The following is a 20,367-nucleotide window of genomic DNA, read 5'->3' as shown; positions in this document are numbered from 1 at the left end:
GCAACAATTCGCACCAAATCGTCTTTGATCAAGCGAGCCATCTCAAATCCTTATCCTTCCAATAGAAGCTGGCACAGATGAGACATATGGTGGGCGGCCGCACGGTGAGCTCCTTTTTTCGTCCACAATGGACGAGGTGGGCGGGAATGTTCAGAATAAATCACTACACTAAAAGTGCGATGGCAACTCCTTAACATTTTGCTTCTGTGTTATTCTAATCTACTGTCATTCCTATTGCTTATGTCTTGTTCTTTTTCTCTCAGCACGAAAAGCACATGCGCTAAGTCGATACTTGCAATAAAATTACATTATTACAGCTCAAACTGCTTACTTATTGTTTAAACAAGGCTATCAAATCTAACATGTGATTTATGCAACAATTGCTAAAATACTATTTTGGTCTTTTTTTTTAGGGGTTTTAGTAAACTGGGACTGAGGATTTCATGTTAAAGTAAAACGATGTTAACTTAAATTTAATTTTAGCAATCTATTAATTTCATTAGACCCACAAACTCGTTATCCGCGATTACTCGATAAAGTTTGTATTAGAGATGGGCGCGGGATAGCGGGACCCACGGTACTGATTTAAAATTGGCCGGGATGGGCGGTATATATGGCGGTAAATATGGCGGTCGGGACGGGACCAAAATCCTTTCCCGAAACTCCTGATAAAACCACAACCCCCTCAATTTCACAAAATCTTCCTTAAAAACGAGGTTTGAAATATGCACTTTTAAAGTTTTATTGAGACGAAGACGAAATAATCGAAAGATGCCAGGTGTTTCATTATTGTTTTTAACCGACTTCCAAAAAAGGAGGAGGTTATCAGTTCGTCGGAATATTATTTTTTATGTATGTCACCGCACAACTTTGGACCACGTCAACCGATTTCGATAATTATTTTTGCATCGGAAAGGTAGTATCTCAGAGGTCTAATCTGGTTAAGATCCGATCAGTGGATCATGAGATATATATATATATATATATATTTTTTTATATGAGAGTTGAAGTCGGTTTTTTTTGCTAAAAATTACTTGCTATTATTTAAAATTAATTTGAAAGACATGAACACGATTCAATTTGTTGTCAGTTTATAGCCTTGCTTTAGAGATATATATCACTTTACTTGCCACTCCTCTTAGACTTTAAACAACACAACTTTAGCTGCTGGAAAGTGCTGGTTTTATTGAAATTTAATTTTTTCAGGTTACTAGGAATTTTGTTTTCTTCGAGTAACTCATTTGCACTTGATCTCGACCGAGACAAATTTTTGTATTTTCGCTTTTGAATAGAGAAATTCTGATTCATTACTTTTCCAATGGTACCCCATTTTTGTAAATACAGCAAGAAATATTAAACTTATAACGGAATTTTGTTGACCCAACTTGACTTTTTTATCGATATTTGCCACGCCCATAATTCGAAAAAAAAATATTTCTAAGTCCATTTCTGTAAGTTTATAATTCCTTGTTATAAGGAAATTCTAAATATAAATTTTTGTCATTTTAGCTTTTGTAGTTAATTCGATATTTCATCTTTTACCTCTTTAAAAAATACATTTATATAATAGGGTGGTGTGACAGTACCTCTAAATGACAAATTTTGTTGTAAAAAGCTGCGCCTGTCTTAACGTACCTGGTGCAGAATGTCATTAATCTATCTTCGATAGTCTTCGAATTACGGAATTAAAAGCAGCTGGATGGGTCAAATCTTACTGTGCGCCGCCCACAGATAACCACAAAAATATATCTCGGTAACCGATTTATCAATTTGTACCTCGGTGGACTTAATAACCTTGGTATGGAAAAGCAATACGTTGAAAATACGAAAACTGCGATATTTCAGTAATTGAGGACGCTATGTAATTTACTCCAAGTTAATACAGTATATTTTGCTTTGCTGCCTCTATGCTTAAGTGCACATTTAAGATACCTACCCCAAAATGCGCATCAGAGGCATTATTTTTAAAATTTATAAGGAAACTGCTTCGATAGATGCATTCAACATACCTGCACATTGCCGAAACCTGCCTTAAAAATTGTGCGACTAGTATCAATTTTCAATGAAAGTATTACGTTTACCTGCACTGGCCTTATTTTGCTCATCTCGCAGAACAACGAAAATGGCTATCAATTTATGTAGTTATATAGATAATTAGATAGCAATCGGTAAAAATTTCGCTTGCAGTAATCAACCCCCTCCCCCCCTAAATTTCTTTCTGGCTACGCCGATGCTCGCATTCTAAAACACCAGCGCGCCATCGAAAATCAGAGCAGTTCTGATGAAGTATGCTGGTACCACGCAAAGTTCGGCCAAAAAACTACCAGATGTCGGCCACCATGCACGTTCGCTCGCTCGCCACCCACAAACGTTTCACAATAGGGTTGCTCAGTCATTGGCATTTCAGATATTGGCAAATGCCCTCGAACTTTCGTATGTGTATATTTGATACGCCCACAAATATTAATTTTTTAATCGACTCAGGCGCAGACGTATCAACGATACCAACATGTTCTAAATTGGCTAAAGCAATACCATCGGATATGAAACTGTTTGCCGTGAACGGTACAGAAATTGAAGTTTTTAGTGAAGTAATCCTAAACCTAAGCCTAAACTTGCGTAGAGATTTTATGTGAAGTTTTGTGATTTCGGATGTTACTCAAGCGATTATTGGCGCCGATTTTTTATCGTATTATGTCCTGCTACCCGATCTTAATGGACGGTGTTTGCTCGACCGCAAAACTGTCTATAACACGGTATGATCAGTTGCGCAACTCAATAGAACTCAAATTAACTCGACAAGTGTGTCAACCGTTAATACAGCCCTAGATTTTTCAAACTTACTCAAAGAGTTTTGCGATATCACTCGCCCGCTGTCTGTCGAAACCATTGCAAAGTCTTCGGGCCAACCAGTTTTTCCCGACCGAGACGCCTTTCTCCAGAAAAACTAGCCGCCGCTTGAGCTGAATTTGAGCTGTTGATGAAACTCGGAATTTGTCGGCCGTCCATCAGTAATAGGGCAAGCCCACTGCACATGGTCCGCAAAGCTGATGAATCCTGGAGGCCATGCGGCGACTACCGCGCGCTAAATGCAGTTACGATACCCATTGCCCTTCCTGCATGACTTTACACACATACTTGCGGGTAAAGTCATCTTTTCGAAAATAGAAATTTCGAAGCTTGTAAAGAAAGCCTTGGGAAGTGCTCATAACATGCTCATCCTATACCTAATGCGACGCTCTCCTTATGTGTTGACGCTTCGGACAATGCCAGTGGTGCTGCTTTACATCAGGTAGGTAGGTTATTTCAACGATCGTTTTAAAAAGCTGAGCAACGATACAGCACTTACGATAGAGAGCTTACTGCAATTCGTATCGAATCCATAACATCGGAGTCGATTAATTACGATGATCTAGCAGAGGACCAGACCAAAGATGAGGAACTTCAATTGGCCAGGTATACAACGGGATAGTCGCCAATTTGCAAAGCAGTGCAAAACCAGTCGACATTGCGTAGCGCCATTTAAACGTTGTGAGTGCCTAAATCAACGCTTTTCGCATTTACATATAGACATCGTTGGGCCGTTTCCGATATCTGACGGTAAACGCTACTGTCTCACGGTAATTGATCGGTTCACTGGATGGCCAGATGCTTTCGTAATACCAAACAGGACCGCTCCGACAGTAGCTAAAGCTTTGATTGAGGGCACGCTTCGGCGTTCCAATTGACATCACGTCAAATCTTGGACGCCAATTCGAAAGCTCCTTATTTCAACAACTTTTACAATGTCTTGGCGTTAAACATCTACGGACAACTGCTTACCATCCGCAAACCAAGAGCATAGTCGAGCGATGGCACCGGTCACTAAAGTCCGCAATAATATGCCACAACCTCGAACATTGGACAAGTTTTTTACCGCTAATTGTTAGGATTTCGGTGTTCGTTCAAGATTGACATTTGCGCCTCTCCGGCGGAATTAGTTTTTGGAACTACCCTACGTTTACCATCGGAGTTCTTTATTGATGGCAGTCGACCGATCAGCGAAATGGAAATGGTAACACATCTTCGACATGTCATGAGGGATATTCGCCCTCTGCCTGGCACACAAAACAAAAATTCTTCGTACACAGTGATCTTGCGACGTGTGATCAAGTTTTTGTTCGAGATCTTTCTGTTCGCCCATCATTATCGCCACCTTACAAAGGACCATACAAGGTGTTAGAACGTCATCCTAAATACTTTGCTCTCGCCGTCAACAACAAGGTGAACGTCTTCATTGACCGGTTGAAGGCAGCTTTCTTTGCCGCACCCTGTATCTAGGAATGGAGCACTGTGGGACATCACAACTAGATTAACTTATTTTAAATTAATTTCCTAATATCGTATTTTGAAGTGCAACTCTGCAACAATGTTAAAGTTTTAGTTTAGAATGCAACCATTTGTGACATTTTGCTTTTGTTCATTTTTCATTCTCTCTTTGTTATGTTTTCGTTGGGAGCTGATAAAATGAAATGATTTTTGGTCTCGTTCTTTTTGGATCGAGCCGTACTAGCGAAAACATCTTTCTAAGAGGAATTCACAAGGTATCCACATATATAACAAAACTAAAACATAAATGCCTTTTTTGGCAGCTTAATCTAGGGAAGTCTAGAAAAAAAGAAGTCTGATGAGGAGATGTGGTGATCTTCGAAATAGCTGCTATAACTTCTACCGCTTAGACTTTGCTTTTTCCATTTTTCGTAATAAACAATCGTGGTACAAAGCTCAATAAAAAATATTAAAAGTAAAAATGTTAATAAGCCACAATGACATATGATAAATATATTTTAACTTAACATTTTATTAAAAATACCTTTGCAAACCTCTTTTCCTTGCTAATATCCATTTTTGTTTATTTTTACATTCGGCATTTCTCCGAATATCGATAAAACTAAGATGGACACCGAAAAGTTTTCGGTTAGATCTGAGATTATTTTATAATTACAGATTAACAAGGAACGAATTTTATATGGCTAATCTCTTGTTTTAATTACAGATTAGGGTGTTAAGCTCGAACATTGGGATAATCTACTTATATGTGATCCTAGTATTAGCTTATCTATTAACGATTTAACTATACAAGTCGATTGACTGTGTATGTTCTTGTGGTGTGATTGTACCAGCTCCTGGGGTCGTGAGTGGGGAAATTAGCTCAATTTTCTCAGTTAAAATTATTTTGGCGGAAATTTCTTGCACTATATGAGTCAAAGCCATGTATATGGAAGATTAAGTTCATGATATTGCAGTTGTGAATTAAAAAAAAAAAACAATGTTTAACAAAATGGTAGAAAAATTATGAAATTTCGGCTCTAATCATTTCGATCTCTCCTCGACCTCATTTGTAAAGAAATAAATATTGTACCAGTATGCTGATAAGTTATATGCTCTGAGGCTGATGGTACAATCACTTGATGGAGCCAGCACGCTGGTGTCGTATATTTCCACTTTTATAAAAAAAAAAGGTTTTTGGTTGGATAAAATATTTGCTTTTTTTCCTCAGTTCGTTGTTTTTCTATACCATTACTTATTGAAAATGTTTGCGTGTATACTTATATGTATATTTATATGTAAGTAAAATATGTTGGTTACCATTTTTAGCCACAAAGACATTTTTTAGCCCCTTTTCAAAGGAATTTGGCTACCACTACAAATGATTCGCGGCAACACTGATGTGTGTGAGCGTCCATAAGAATACAAATGGAATTCTTTGGCGCATATTCATAGTCGTATTTAGTACTCAACTAAGTCGAAACTATTCTAAGTCACAACTAAAGCTATTCATAGTCGCCTTAGTTTCGACTTTTCTGGCTAAGCACCAACTTAAATTTTAGTTTCGGCTGCAGCTGCAATTAAGTCGTAACTAGGAAGAAGTATTTTATCAAATTAAGGGAAAACAGACGAAATATGTAAAAATTAGGTTGGTAGAGGGTGATTTTGATAATATTGAATAAACTCCAATTAAAATTTACAAAGATCGATCCATTTTAATCGGAAGATGAAATTAAATGCGTATTACAATTCGAATAAAGCTACATCACAATTTTATAATTGGAATAATTTAGTTAAATTTTCAAATAATAACTCAGTTTCACGCTAGTTGTTTTAAAGTAAATTTGTGCATAACATTTAGATATCTACTATTTGTATGTTTCACAGCATGCTTTCGATAAACATCGACTTCACATCACTGCGGTTGTTCTGGCTATTTCACACAATTAACAAGAAAATTATACCTTATTCTTTTGCATAATCATGCAATGAAAATTACATAAACGGATGATCAAACTTGACATTATTCAATAAAAATGTAATTTTTCCAAAATATCGTAAAGAAAAATCGATACATTTTCACACTTGTTTTGCTATATCGTAAACTAAGTCATAACTACTTAGTAGAAGTCTGAAATGCGACTATGAATAGAAGTAAATTTTAAGTTGGTACTTAAATTTAAGTTGCAACTTTGTTAGTTTCGACTTAGTAGCTGGACTATGAATACGCGCCTTTGCCTTTGCGAACGTTCACGTTCACGTTCGTATTGAACTTTATAGTAAGCTTTAGCAGCGAATACTTTGCTCATTAAATTAACATACTAGCGGCAGATAAATCAAACGTTTACATCACACATTATATTTCTTGCCAGCATTTGATTAAAAACGAAAATTATTTTCCATAACTTTTATTATTTGGAACAGCTGACGAACGACGCACGCGAAAAGTGGAGCATCTTTCTGTTTGCGTTGGCGTTGCCCAACTTTGACTTTCATATAAATGCATGTATTCACAGTCAGCTGTCGAAGCGACGCCAGCGCCAACGAGTAGTATAAATATAGCGGTTCTGGAACCGGAGCAGCAGCAATTTCACCGTTACTATATGGTTTGCTCCTGCTCCGGTTCCAGAACCGCTATAAGGTTTGCTGGTGCTCCGCCGCAAGCTTTGCTGCTCCGCCAAAAGATGTCGCCGATAGAAAGCCAAGTTTAGAACCCAGATAAAAGCCGAAAGATGTCGCCGATGACAAATCCGCGTCCAGAACCGGAACCGATCACAGGGTGTACCGCTGATGGAATTCCGAAAAAACCGATACAAGGTGGTTTATATGTCGAAAATTGGTAAAGTCTATTGATATAGTACATATAACTACATACGTATTCTCATACATACATCCATATGCAAACGTACATACATACATATGTATATACATATATAGATGCTCCACCCCTAGAAAAGTGTGTTAATAATGTTCACATAGTAAATTGCTAAGTATTTAATATGTATGTATGTGTATATGACTGGAAAGCCCTATTGATGTTGATGATGAGAACAAATAAAATTTAATTTGAAATAAAGGAAAGTTTTATACTTACTTATTTATTATAAGATATTTAATGAAGAAATAAATTTTCTTGAAATTATTACATTTTTTCAGCACATATAGAATTTTCATGATATTTACAAGTATTTATATTTATATTTTTAATATATAAGTTCTTTAAATTTGGACAATTTAAATCATCTAAATTATATACAACAATATCGTATCCGAATAAACGTTGAGCCCATCTGATTTTCTCCAATCCTTTAGCGTAGAATATATAATTTTTTCTTTTCATTAGTGAATGGATATATTCAATAACATCCATTAAAGTCGAATCACCATTTTCCCATTTTAATCCATGATGATTATGATATAACCAGTTGTTAGTTGTTTTATCCCGTATCGTTAACTTAGATTCTTCAAAAGGAGGTTGAATAAGAAACGTTGTTGCATGTGAATCATATGTTGTATGCTGACTTCTTTAGCAATAAATTTCTTATTAAAATAGAATCCCTAAACGTCTATAACCAACGTATATTCCTCTATATTATTTTTTAGAGTCTAGTCAAATCCTATTTAAATAATTGTGAATATAAATATGTATTAGAACCATCAATTTTATTAACTAATCGATCACACTCCGCTGAGTAATGAAAACTAAATATCGAATTAATCTTTTTATATACTACATTTGTATTCTTTTTATTTGTCATATGAATACGGTAAATCCATATTATAGTATTAAAAGTTAAGAAATTTCCATATACATATCATGTTTATACTCAAACTAATACTCAAAACAAGAAATATTCAGTTTACGTGGAAGTAAATCACTATCATATGTATGAACAGCGAATTCGTAGCATAATATTATCTTCATATTGATGCTGAAAATGTCTATAAAAGGGTTGTGAGCTCTCAATTATTCCCGAAATATTTTCCTCTTTTTGTATTAGATCTTGCCTAAATGCTTCTATGCTTCCTGTGTTGTGAAAAACTTTTTCGGATTAGATGTATGCGCTTCTGATGTCGTTTCAGGAATAGATGTTTTATTTACGTCTTCTTTTAGCCCATTTTGATCACTTTGAGTCCATTTCATTAGTTTAAAGTTCAGTTTTATTTTTATAGTATCATTATTAGGTAGTTTTAGAGAAAACTCTGTATTTTCAAATTCATTTTGACTCAAATCAATAGGTATTGTAGATGAGAATACTTGGACAAAAGAAATAAATGTTAATAATATAATAAAATTATATTTCATTTTAAGTTTCTATTATGAAAATCAAGATATGTTCCTTAGTTCGCGGTTGAGATATAAATGAAATAGATAATTATAATATATTGATTTCTATATAAATATAATTTATATATTACACCTATATCTCTTTACTTTTATCATTTAAATAATTATTTTTTATCGTTAGTGTTATCATCGATAGTATTATCTTTAACTAAATTTTGAACATCCCTTTTAATGAGTTTCCGCTTATTTGATGAAATGATATCTTCTTCAGCATACCGCCTAGCTAACACATCAATTTCACTAAAAATCCATGTCGGTTTAAAACTATTTATGTTTACATCTTTTTGATCACCTTCATAAACTATACCAACTATTCCAATCATACCGCCAACAGCTTCTATTTTAACATGTTGGTTATGAGAAAATTAAAATGATGGAAGGTTTGACGGTATTTGTTGAGATCTAGCCAAACATAAAATTTGAGATCTATACCTTCCTTCAGCAGTAAAAAATACCTCTAAGGTTTTATCTGTTGCTATACCGTTAATAATATTAAAACTTTTCCATTGAGCATGGCAAGTGCAATACCTATTATTAGGTGTCACGGTTTGTCACCAATACATGTTGTTTTATCTTTATTAAGTATTAATATACATGTATATAGATATATATATAAGAATCATAACTATTTTCATTATATTTTATACAATTATTTTTTGCGATAATTATAGGAATAACCTTGACTTCATCATTGCTTGCCTAATATATCAATAATAAACGGCTGATAAAGTACATATTTAAATATATATTTTAGTAAACTATTTATTGTTGTAACTTATATTAAAAACGTTATGTACTTACAAATGAACAACCTTGTTACTTAAAAATGTATAGATCGTAATGAACATTGAAATATCAACTATTGTAAAAGAAAATTTTCTGAATAAAACTCACTCGATTTTAATACCTCAAACCTACAGGTTATGGCCCAGCATTGGCTTTGAAATATAAAGAAGTTAATATAAAAATATATATATTTTCTTTTTCTGCCAAGAAAATTTTTCTGCTGGAAAACATATTTAAAGAAATGAGTCACGCTAGCATCAAGATTGAACCACTCACAAAGGGCAACTTCGATACATGGAAAATCCAGGTGGAGGCGCTTCTCATCATGAATGATACATGGAAATATGTTTGTGGAGAATGTATAAAGCCGATAGGACCTGCAGATCTCATTACCGAATGGCGAACCATGGATGCTAGAGCGCGATCAGACCTTATTCTAACTATTTCACCACCAGAATTGAGGCAGATTAAAAATTGTGCTACATCAAGAGACATATGTGTCAAGCTGCATGCTGTATACCAATCCAAAGGACCAGCTAAAAAAGCAATGCTTTTGAAGTCCTTAATCCTGTCGAAGATGAACAATGGGGATGACGTAAGAGATCATTTGCATTCCTTTTTTGAAATTGTCGACCGTCTTCAAGAAATGGACTTGCAAATTGTTGAAGATCTCGTTACGGTTCTGCTCCTGTATAGTATTCCAGACGAGTATGAAACGTTTTGCATTGTAATAGAAACCCAGGAAAAGCTTCCAGAAATAGAGGTACTTAAGATAAAGTTATTAGAAGAATACGAAGCTAGGAAACGGTCTGGGAATGAATCAGTTCCTGGAGCATTGTTTGTAAACAAGTCTAAACAAAAGTCAGCAAAAGGCGGAAACACGAAGCAAGAACGTTTTAAGTATGCATGCCATGCATGCGGAAAAATTGGGCATAAGGCAATTGAGTGCAGATTACGTCACAAGGGAAATATAAATAAGCACCAAGTACAAAAGCAAGTTGAATCAAGCAGAACAGTGGAAGTAGCTATGCAAGCTGGAACGGAAGAAAACATCTGGTGTTTAGATTCTGGTGCATCGTCACATATGTGTGCACAGAATTCTAAATTTACGGAAATATAATAGCCGAGAGAAAAAATTTTGAATTTGGCTAATAATAACTCGACGAAAATCGCAGGAATTGGGACAGTAAAAATCCAAACGAAGAAGGCACGAAGTTGAAACTAGACGGAGCTCTACATGTTCCAGATCTTCGATCGAATCTTTTATCTGTGGGGAAAATTACCGACCACGGGTTTGAAGTCATCTTTACGAAACATGGAGCAGTTGTCAAACGTCCAGAAACTGGCGAGGTTTTAATCGTTGCACGCAAAGAGAGGGATTTATATTTCGTTAGCGAAGCGGATGAGGAAAGCAGAATTGCTGAATCAGTCGCGAATACATTGCAAGACTGGCACGAACGTTTCGGGCACCTGAACTTCAAGGACTTAAAAGACATTATTAAGCAAACGAAAGTTAATGGAGTAAGTATTGAAACTGAAGGCGAAGTTAAAAAATGCGAAACATGTATAAGAGGAAAACAGGCCCAAACTCCATTACGAGAATCAATTTCAAAAAGTACAGACATTTTGGAACTTGTTCATTCTGATGTGTGTGGACCTATGCGAATAAATTCCATTGGCGGTTCACGTTACTTTCTCACTTTCATTGACGACAAAACAAAATGGTGTGAGGTATATTTTTTGAAACATAAAAATGAAGTGGCCGGAAAATTTAGGGAATACAAAAATTTAGTAGAAAAACAGAAAGAAAGAAAAATTAAAACTTTACGCTCACACAACGGAACCGAATACATATGTAAAACGTTAGAGAATTTTCTGAAGGAAGAGGGTATCAGACATGAATTTTCAGTGGAATACACGCCACAACAAAATGGTGTCGCTGAAAGGAAGAACCGAACTCTTGTGGAAATGGCAAGATGTATGTTGATACAGTCGAGATTATCAGGAGGTTTCTGGGCAGAAGCAATTTTAACGGCGAATCATATCAGAAATAGATGTCCGTCTCGAAGTTTGAATGGTGAAGTACCGTTTAAATTGTGGACGGGTCGTTCTCCGGTAGTGAGTTACTTCCAAAAGTTTGGTATTACTGCTTATATGTTGGACAAGAAGGGAAACAAAAATAAATTTGAGCCGAAATCACGGAGATGTGTGTTCATCGGTTATTCCACACAGTCTAAAGTTTACAGGCTGTGGTGTCCAGAATTAAAGAAAATTTTTCGAAGCCGTGATGTTATATTCGATAATAATTTTGTTGAGGAAGAAAATTATACAGATTCTATTGATGATGAGTATTGGAAGGATACGTCTATAGAAATAGCTTTTGAGAACAAGAAGAAGTGTGAAAGAAATGAAGTAATCAGTGAAGGTGGCGTACACGATGATGTACTTGGTGGAAGTAGCAAGCCACAAGAAGAATGTGAAGTATTCAGTGAAGGCAACGTACACGAAAATTCTGAACGCGGTGAAAGTAGCGAGTCCGAAGAGGAATTCAAAACCCCGGAAAGTTTAAAAAGAGGACCTGGAAGACCAAAGAAAGTGTTAACTGGAAAAAGAAGCAGACCAAGAAAATTGTTTAATGTGATATACAAAACAGAAGAACCGAGTTATGATGAATTCAATATTGCCGGGGTAGCAGAAAGTTGTGATCCTTTAACGGTTAAAGAGGCAATTGCTGGTAATGATGCCTATGAATGGAAACAAGCTATGCGGAAAGAATACGATGCGCTCCAAAAGAATGGAACTTGGAATATTATTGATCGACCAAAAGGGAAGAAAACTATAAAGTCAAAATGGGTTCTGCGCACTAAATTTAACGCTGATGGAACGGTTGAACGTCGTAAAGCACGTCTGGTTGCTAAAGGGTTTACGCAAATACCAGGTATTGATTATAACGAAACGTTTTCCCCTGTAGCTAGGATAGGCTCCATTCGGTTGTTGATAGCACTAACAGTTGAAATGCGACTACATGTACATCAGTTGGATTTCGTATCAGCATATCTAAATGGTGACATTGATGAAGAGATTCTAATGGAAATTCCGGAAGAGTTACCTGAAATTTTAAACGAAAGAGAGTGGAGGATGTACTCAGGAAATAAAATTTGTAGCATTAAAAAGGCACTATAAGGACTGAAACAGTCTGGAAGACAATGGTATCGAAAGTTAGATGAGAAGTTAAAAGAACTTCATCTTAGACCATTGAAAACAGATGCATGTGTTTACATAAGAAAGAAAGAAAATACTTCATTAATCGTAATAATTTATGTTGATGATCTAATACTAGCCGCGAACAGTTTGGAGGAGCTAAATCAATTAAAATCAGAATTGACTAAGTTATTTGAAATGAAAGACTTGGGCGTCTTAAGTTTTTGTTTAGGAATCGAATTCAAATGTGATTTTTCTAAGAATGAAATCTCAATGACTCAAGCAAAGTATATTAAAGATATATTAAATCGGTTTAATATGAATGACTGTAACGCAGTTACCACTCTTATGAATGCAGATGAAAAGCTCTCCAAAGATATGTGTCCGAAAAATGAGGACGAGAAAAAAGAAATTGAAAAATTACCTTATCAAAATCTAATCGGATGTCTACTGTATTTAGCAGGATCTACACGTCCTGATATTGCATACACCGTAAGCGTACTTAGTCAATTTAACACAAATTTCGGAATTAAACATTGGATAGCAGCAAAACGAGTTTTACGTTACCTTAAAGGCACTCAAAATTTAGGCTTATTATTTAAAAAGAATGGTAAGAATCTTACAGGATACGCAGTTGCCGATTGGGGTGCCAGCATAGGCGATAGAAGATCGTACACAGGATTTATATTTAGTTATGGTAGTACAGCTATTAGCTGGGAGTCCCGAAAACAACGAACAGTAGCTATGTCAAGTACTGAGGCTGAGTATATGGCTATATCTGAATCTGCTAAGGAAGCTATTTACCTCAGGCGTTTTCTTGATGAAATACTGGATTCACAAGGGCCAACAACAATTTTCAACGACAATCAAAGTGCTGGAAGACTTTGTAGAAATCCTATTTTTCACAACAGAACAAAACATATTGATCTCCGTTATCACTTCATAAGAGAAGCAATCGAAAGAGGAGATATACAAATTGATTATAAAGAAACCAGTCAAATGCCCGCAGATATTTTAACGAAAGCTATATCATATCCAAAACATAAACATTGCATTGAAATGATAGCTTTACAGAAATCTTGAGTTTCTGTTAATTTATTCTTACTGTGTTAACTAGAGGTATTCATTTGAGGGGAGGTGTTGTAACTTATATTAAAAACGTTATGTACTTACAAATGAACAACCTTGTTACTTAAAAATATATAGATCGTAATGAACATTGAAATATCAACTATTGTAAAAGAAAATTCTCTGAATAAAACTCACTCGATTTTAATACCTCAAACCTACATTTATATTTCATAATATGATTCAATTAAAATGTGAAAAAAATAACCTTGAATTCAATGTTGTTGACAAAAAATATATTAATTGTTTTTATTACCCTGCTTATATTTCATAATATGTTTCAATTAAAATGTGGAAAATAACCTTGATCTTGATTTCATCATCATTGTTTGTCTAATAAGTATATTAATGCTAAGTAGATGATAAGGGATCTACATAAATAACCTTGATCTTGATTTCATCATCATTTTTTGTCTAATAAGTTTATTAATGTCAAGTGAATGTTAACGAATCCCACATAAATAACCTTGATCTTGATTTCAGCATCACCATTGTTTGTCTAATAAGTATATTAATGTCAAGTAGGTGATAACGAATCCCACATAAATATATAAAAATATGTGTATTTAAATGTTTTATTCAGCTCTTTATATGTATATTGTTGACTTAGTGAGAAAAGTTGTTAAGTCCACTTTTTATGAAAACTAATATTTTTGATATAGGAAGTAAAGATTAAAAGTACATCGTTTCGATAAGTATTAAGATACTTTTTTCTCGTTCTCTCTCACTTCGGTTCATTAAAAAATTTTTTATAAAAATGGAATACATTGAATATTTAATATCAAACGAAATTGTGATTTTGTTCTATTAAAGCTGAAAGCGAGAATAATAAAAAAATGAAAACGGAATTAAAAAAGTTATTCCAATTTTCTAATATTAAATATCTACTTTAAAGGGATATGAAGGAAAATACTATATATGAAATAAATAATGTAGAACGAGTGGAAACAAAGTATGGAGAAAGCATTAGATGTCTAGTGAATCAGGAATATTATATTTACTTACCAAGGAGATTTCAAATTATAACAAAGAATCAGATGGACTACTTAAACAGATGTCCTCATATTATAACGAAAGCTAAGGATATATATGGAGCTCCTATCCTAAACCTTAAAAAGAAGAGCAAGAAACAAAAATAGTTTTTATAATATGTATGAAAGTTCCGAAGATGATGATGATGAACATGATAAAGAAAAAACAATTTAATTTAAAGTAAATCACTTTTTTCTCTATATTTATTGAAGAAAAAACAAAATGTTTAATATATAGTTATGCTTATCTTGATATATAAATTATTATATACATGTATATATATATATATATATATATATATATATATATATTATAATTTCAAAGTGTTCAAACAAATACAACAAAAAGTAAAATAGCATTATTTTTTATTGTTTAAAGTAATTGCATATTCCACACCACCTTGAGATTTGCAATAAAGGCGCGCTATCGATTTTTTTATTTGATTGGTGTTCGATTCCCCTGTAGGGCTATTTTCACCAAAAATCATATAATAAAGTTTTAAATATACTTATATTGAGGAGAGACTTTATTAATTTCGAAAGAGATATACTTGTATACTATATATTTATTAAAACTTCAATTAATAAAATGTACTTCTATAAATTAGAATTATCAAAATGGGAAAAGTTTCCTTTCACGACATAAACAGTTTTTAATTCATACTCATATTATACTTATTAAACTAATTTAAGTTATTGATTTTATAATGCCCCCATCCTAAGGTATTAATATTATCATCTTCTTCTTCTTTTTTGGCGCTGTAACCGCCTAAGCGATTTTGGCCGAGTTCAGCAAAGCACGCCAGTCGTTTCTCCTCTGTGTCAACTGACGCCAATTGGAAACGCCAAGTGAAGCCAAGTCCTTCTCAACCTGATCTTTCCATCGCAGTGGGGGCCTCCCTCCTCCTCTGCTACCACCAGCGGGTTCCGAGTTGAATACTTTCAGAGCTGGAGCGTCGGTGTCCATTCGAACGACATGACCAAGCCAGCGGAGCCGCTGTATTTTAATTCGCTGCACTATGTAAATATCGTTGTAAAGCTCATACAGCTCATCGTTCCATCGTCTGCGGTACTCGCCGTCGCCAACGCGTAAAGGCCCGTAAATCTTTCGCAAAATCTTTCTCTCAAACACTTAAAACAACTTTATTAAATTCTATTGTATAAATCTCGTGTATTTTAGATCTAAAAGTATACATCTTATCGTAAAAAATTTTGTTTTGAAGTAAACATTCTTTATAATTAATAATATTAAGATTTATTAATGCTGACTTTTTTACACCTTTAGCTTTCTTCACATCATTGTCACCCTCAACACTAATGGAATACATTTTACGCTTGAGTCCAATAAATTCTTTCATAATTTTACCATTGTTTTCATCTTTCATCATACCCAAACATTTTTTATTTTTTAAAGGAAAATTAAAGACGTTATTTTCTAAATATTCAGATTATCAAATTTTAAATCAATATCATCATAAATATCCTTATAAAAGTCATTCGTTTCAATGGTGTATATAAAAGAGTCAGTATCCATATAGTTTAAAGAGAGCTTTGTTTGAAACTTAGGTTTCATGTAATTATAATGAAAGTTATACATTTACATATACAATACAGCAAAACCAATATAAATATGTTTATCATATAAAGTATATGATCTTTTTAGTTGTATAGCAAGCATGTTTTCTGTAAATGATGTATAGCTATGAAAGTTAGGTTTAGCGATGAGGGCTCGAGCGCCTAATCTTTTTCCAATACTTTCCCATTCACATACGATTTTTATATCTTTCCTTTTATCTACACTTTCCATAGTTTTTCCATATACTGCATTATTCAGAAGTTTAAAAAAATTCTTTTCAAAATCATTCTTAGCGTTTGTTCTATGAAAAGTATTTAGGTCTATATACTTTTTTAGCCAATTAGACTGTTTGAACCTTAAAACGCGATGAACCTTCTTCAATTTCAAACCATGTTTAAGACACTGCTGCAAATTTCTATAATGAATTACATACCTAGTTTTATTATTTAAATCAGCTAATAGTTTAGGTTGAATCATGCTACCAATTTTTTTATTTTAACAACAAAATGGTAAGTCATTATGTATATCATGAATTGAATGAGGATATTCCAAATCAACCTCTAAAATGAAACCATATGAAGAGTTTTCTTCTACTGTGATAACATCAAAATCATTAACATTATCCAACCACTCAAATTCAGCATAGGGAAGATATTCGGACATAGCCCAACCATATAAATTATTTGCATCTAAATACATAAGATATTTTGATGGTTTATGACCAGGGAACGGATTTTATGGAAATTGCCTTTTTTCTGATAAAGAGATAGAGTATATTCGATTAAGAATGTCCACGATTTAGCTTTCCCTGATTCCATATATACACATTTGATGTTGCCTTTTTTTGCCTTTTTTAAGATATTTGCCTTTTTTTGCCTTTTTTTTGCCTTTTCTACCTTTAAAAAAGTGATTATAGCATTTACATTTTTTTTTAGATTAAAAAATATACACATGCCCATGCGGCTTATAGAAGCGCAGGGACCTCTTGCCAAATTGGTGTTGAAAAAATTCAAAGCCGTTTTCTCAGCTAATGTAGGCTTGAAGACAATAAGGCGTGTGGATAAAATTGTAAAGGGCGAGGAAAACGCCCTTGTTCCTGATAATATGAACGTTTCAAACGTTCCATATTTAAATTGGGGTTCACTTGTATCAACTTACGTCGAGCGCACATTTAGTACATTCAAGGCTTTTCTTCGCGAAAATCGAATGAAAATGCTGCCAGAAAACTTCAAAATGCATCTTGTGGTTCAATGTTACTACAACTATACAGATTAAAGTTTTATGAGTTAGAAACTCGAAAGGATAAAATAGTCAAAGATTCAAAGTACAAGTTTTTCATATAATGAAACTAGTTCATTGTTTTTCTCTTTTTACTTGTAATATAAACATTTCTAAAAAAAATATATTTTTGATTGTTCTTCGTATTTTTTGTCTTTTTTTAGTGCCTTATTTTGCTTTTTTTTGCAATACCTTTTTTTTTTTGCCTTTTCCTGCCTTTTTCGCTATTTTATTTTGCCTTTTTTACAATACCTAATGCCTTTTCCTGCCTTTTTCGCTATTTTATTTTGCCTTTTCCAGCCTATTTCGTTACTTTATTTTGCCTTTTTTATAGGTTTTTGGGTCCTAAAAATCCGTTCCCTGTTCATGACTATCATATTGCTCATGTATTTATTATTTGCAATAGAATATCGGTTAGAACATTGGACTATACCACCCCTTATACCCTTCTTTATGAAGCTATAAATATCAATACTTGTAATTAACTGTAATTCAATTTGTGTTGTCTTTAGCATTGCATCCCACGATAATCCGGGGGCAGTAAAATATTGGCAAGGATCTACACTATAAATTTCTAAACACGTTTTTCTGAAATTTTGAAAAATATCTGTTAATAATTTTATGTCTGTTTTTAAATAAATTTCTAAGTAATCACGTAATGTTGAGCAATTAAAAGTTGACCACGCTTTTTGAGCATGCTCATAGTCGCTAACACTACATTTTTCATTAATTAATTTATTGAAAAAATTTTCACGAGGTGGTAAACATGACTCTTGAAGGCATTCAATGCTATTAAAATAATCGTAAAGAAATATCCATTTTACTTTTAAAAGATTGAATTCATCTTCATCAACGAAGGTTGTTCGCAACAATCTAAAATCATTTTTAGTTAAATTTTTGGCTAAACTAGATAAACTAGAAGACATAAATCGAAAAGAATCTAAAAACCTAAGTGCAATACTTGAATTAATATTAAAATTAATATATTTTGATATGGACACATACAATTCCTTATTTAGTGGAATAATATTAACACTTCCTGGAATATTTGAAACTTCTTTAACGAATAAATGACAATCATAAGAGGAAAGATTATGGAAAAATACTGGAATAAATTTTGGCGATTTTAAAATTTAAATTGCAATCATTATGAGCTGGACCTCGATATTTTCCAGTTAGATGAGAATGGTCTATTACCCTATCGATTCCTAAGGGTTTTTCACAAATTGAACAAGTACTACTATTATTTTGTGTATCTAATTCAGTTGAAGTGAGGAAATTTATGGGTTTTATCTTTTTTAGATAATTAAAATAAATTTCTCTAGCATCATCAATTAAACTTTTAATAAATATCAAAGCTGAATCCTCACCAGTATATATTTTGAGTTTATCTAAAGAATTATTAAATGCACATTTAATATACATAATAACTAAATGCACATGGCTTATGTTTCTGAATTGCTTTGCTGTTATTTGAAATTTCTAAATCTTCCTCTACTAAGACACATTCAAAGTCAGCATAAACTGTAAAAGGAACCTCTAGCTTATTTTTAGTTTTTAAACATCAATTTACTTTTTCAGCTTCTACCATCCTTGTAACCATTTGTCCACATTCAGACTTATGTTGACTGAGTCTTTCTTTAGTGGAAAACATTTGCAGACATATGTTGCATAAGAACGTTTCATGTTCATATGATGTTAACTGCTTTCTTAACAATCTAGAATTTCAAAATTATAAATTAAAATTTTTTTATTTATAGAGCACGAATATATATTTTTATAAGTATATTTGTTTATAACTAAACAATTACCTTGAAATATTTTTAATCCACACATAATGGAATAGATCATCTTTTTGGAGTAATAGCAGATTTATATGAGTGTCTTTTTCTTATTTTTGTGTGATAATATGGACCTTCAATACTTTTAACAGCTTCTTTGAATCCGAAGACATTAATGCTAATGGTAGGATTTTTATCTTCAAATATCTTTATATCCTTCAGCGCAAGTGGAAATGTTAACATTTCAAAGTTTATGTCATCAATGTGATAGCTAGAACATTTCTGCGGATGACTTGGGGAATATAGAGATGAAATGATTGCCCATTTGGAACAATATATATTATTGTTTTTTACAGTGATACGAGCTTTTTTATCGAAGATGAATTTCGGTAATTTTATAAAACTTGAATAGGTTTATATTGGTTAATATTTAGTTCAAGACGCAAAATTTTTATAAGCGACCAACCACTATCACGCTCTTGAAATTCCGACATCTTTTCAATTTGCATAAAATGAACTAAAAATATCTCTTCCAAGTCAGTATTCTGGTCTAATATCATCACTTTTGATTGATGAGATTTTATATCTATTACTAGCAGACCCGGTGAACTTCGTCCCGCCCAAATTTTTTATATATTTTATTGAAACTTTTTGATCCAACATTTTCACCAACAATTCACGTTTACGATTTTCATTGGCACATTTGTCTGCTAAGATTATGGTTTGGTGGTCATTTGCCGCTTTAAATAACCTAATAAATATCCGTGAAGAAGTTCTTGAAATTCTCCAGTTGTGCGGCATTTCATAGCTCGGTTATTCGCAAAGCGAAATACATTTTTTTCTCTTCACTGCCTGGCGGCAACAATGACCCGGTTCTATAGTAAATGTCCTAGAAGCTTTACAGTATAGTAGGTGGCAATTTCAAAATGG

General features: G+C 33.4%; 1 protein-coding gene across 1 annotated transcript; it reads left to right on the top strand.

Annotated features, from left to right (window-relative positions):
* Positions 1 to 12,961: 12,961 nt before the first annotated feature.
* LOC118735305 (secreted RxLR effector protein 161-like) lies at positions 12,962 to 13,726 on the top strand. The gene has a single exon (XM_036464983.1). The coding sequence runs from the start codon at positions 12,962 to 12,964 to the stop codon at positions 13,724 to 13,726; it is 765 nt and encodes a 254-aa protein (XP_036320876.1).
* The last annotated feature ends 6,641 nt before the right edge of the window (positions 13,727 to 20,367 follow it).

This window comes from Rhagoletis pomonella, unplaced genomic scaffold (genome assembly GCF_013731165.1).
Source record: "Rhagoletis pomonella isolate Grant_MI unplaced genomic scaffold, Rhpom_1.0 Rhpom_scaffold_00001, whole genome shotgun sequence".
In the NCBI taxonomy this organism is placed as follows: Eukaryota; Metazoa; Arthropoda; class Insecta; order Diptera; family Tephritidae; genus Rhagoletis; species Rhagoletis pomonella.
The sequence above is the reverse complement of the archived record's forward strand: the minus strand, read 5'-3'. Positions and strand labels throughout refer to the sequence as shown.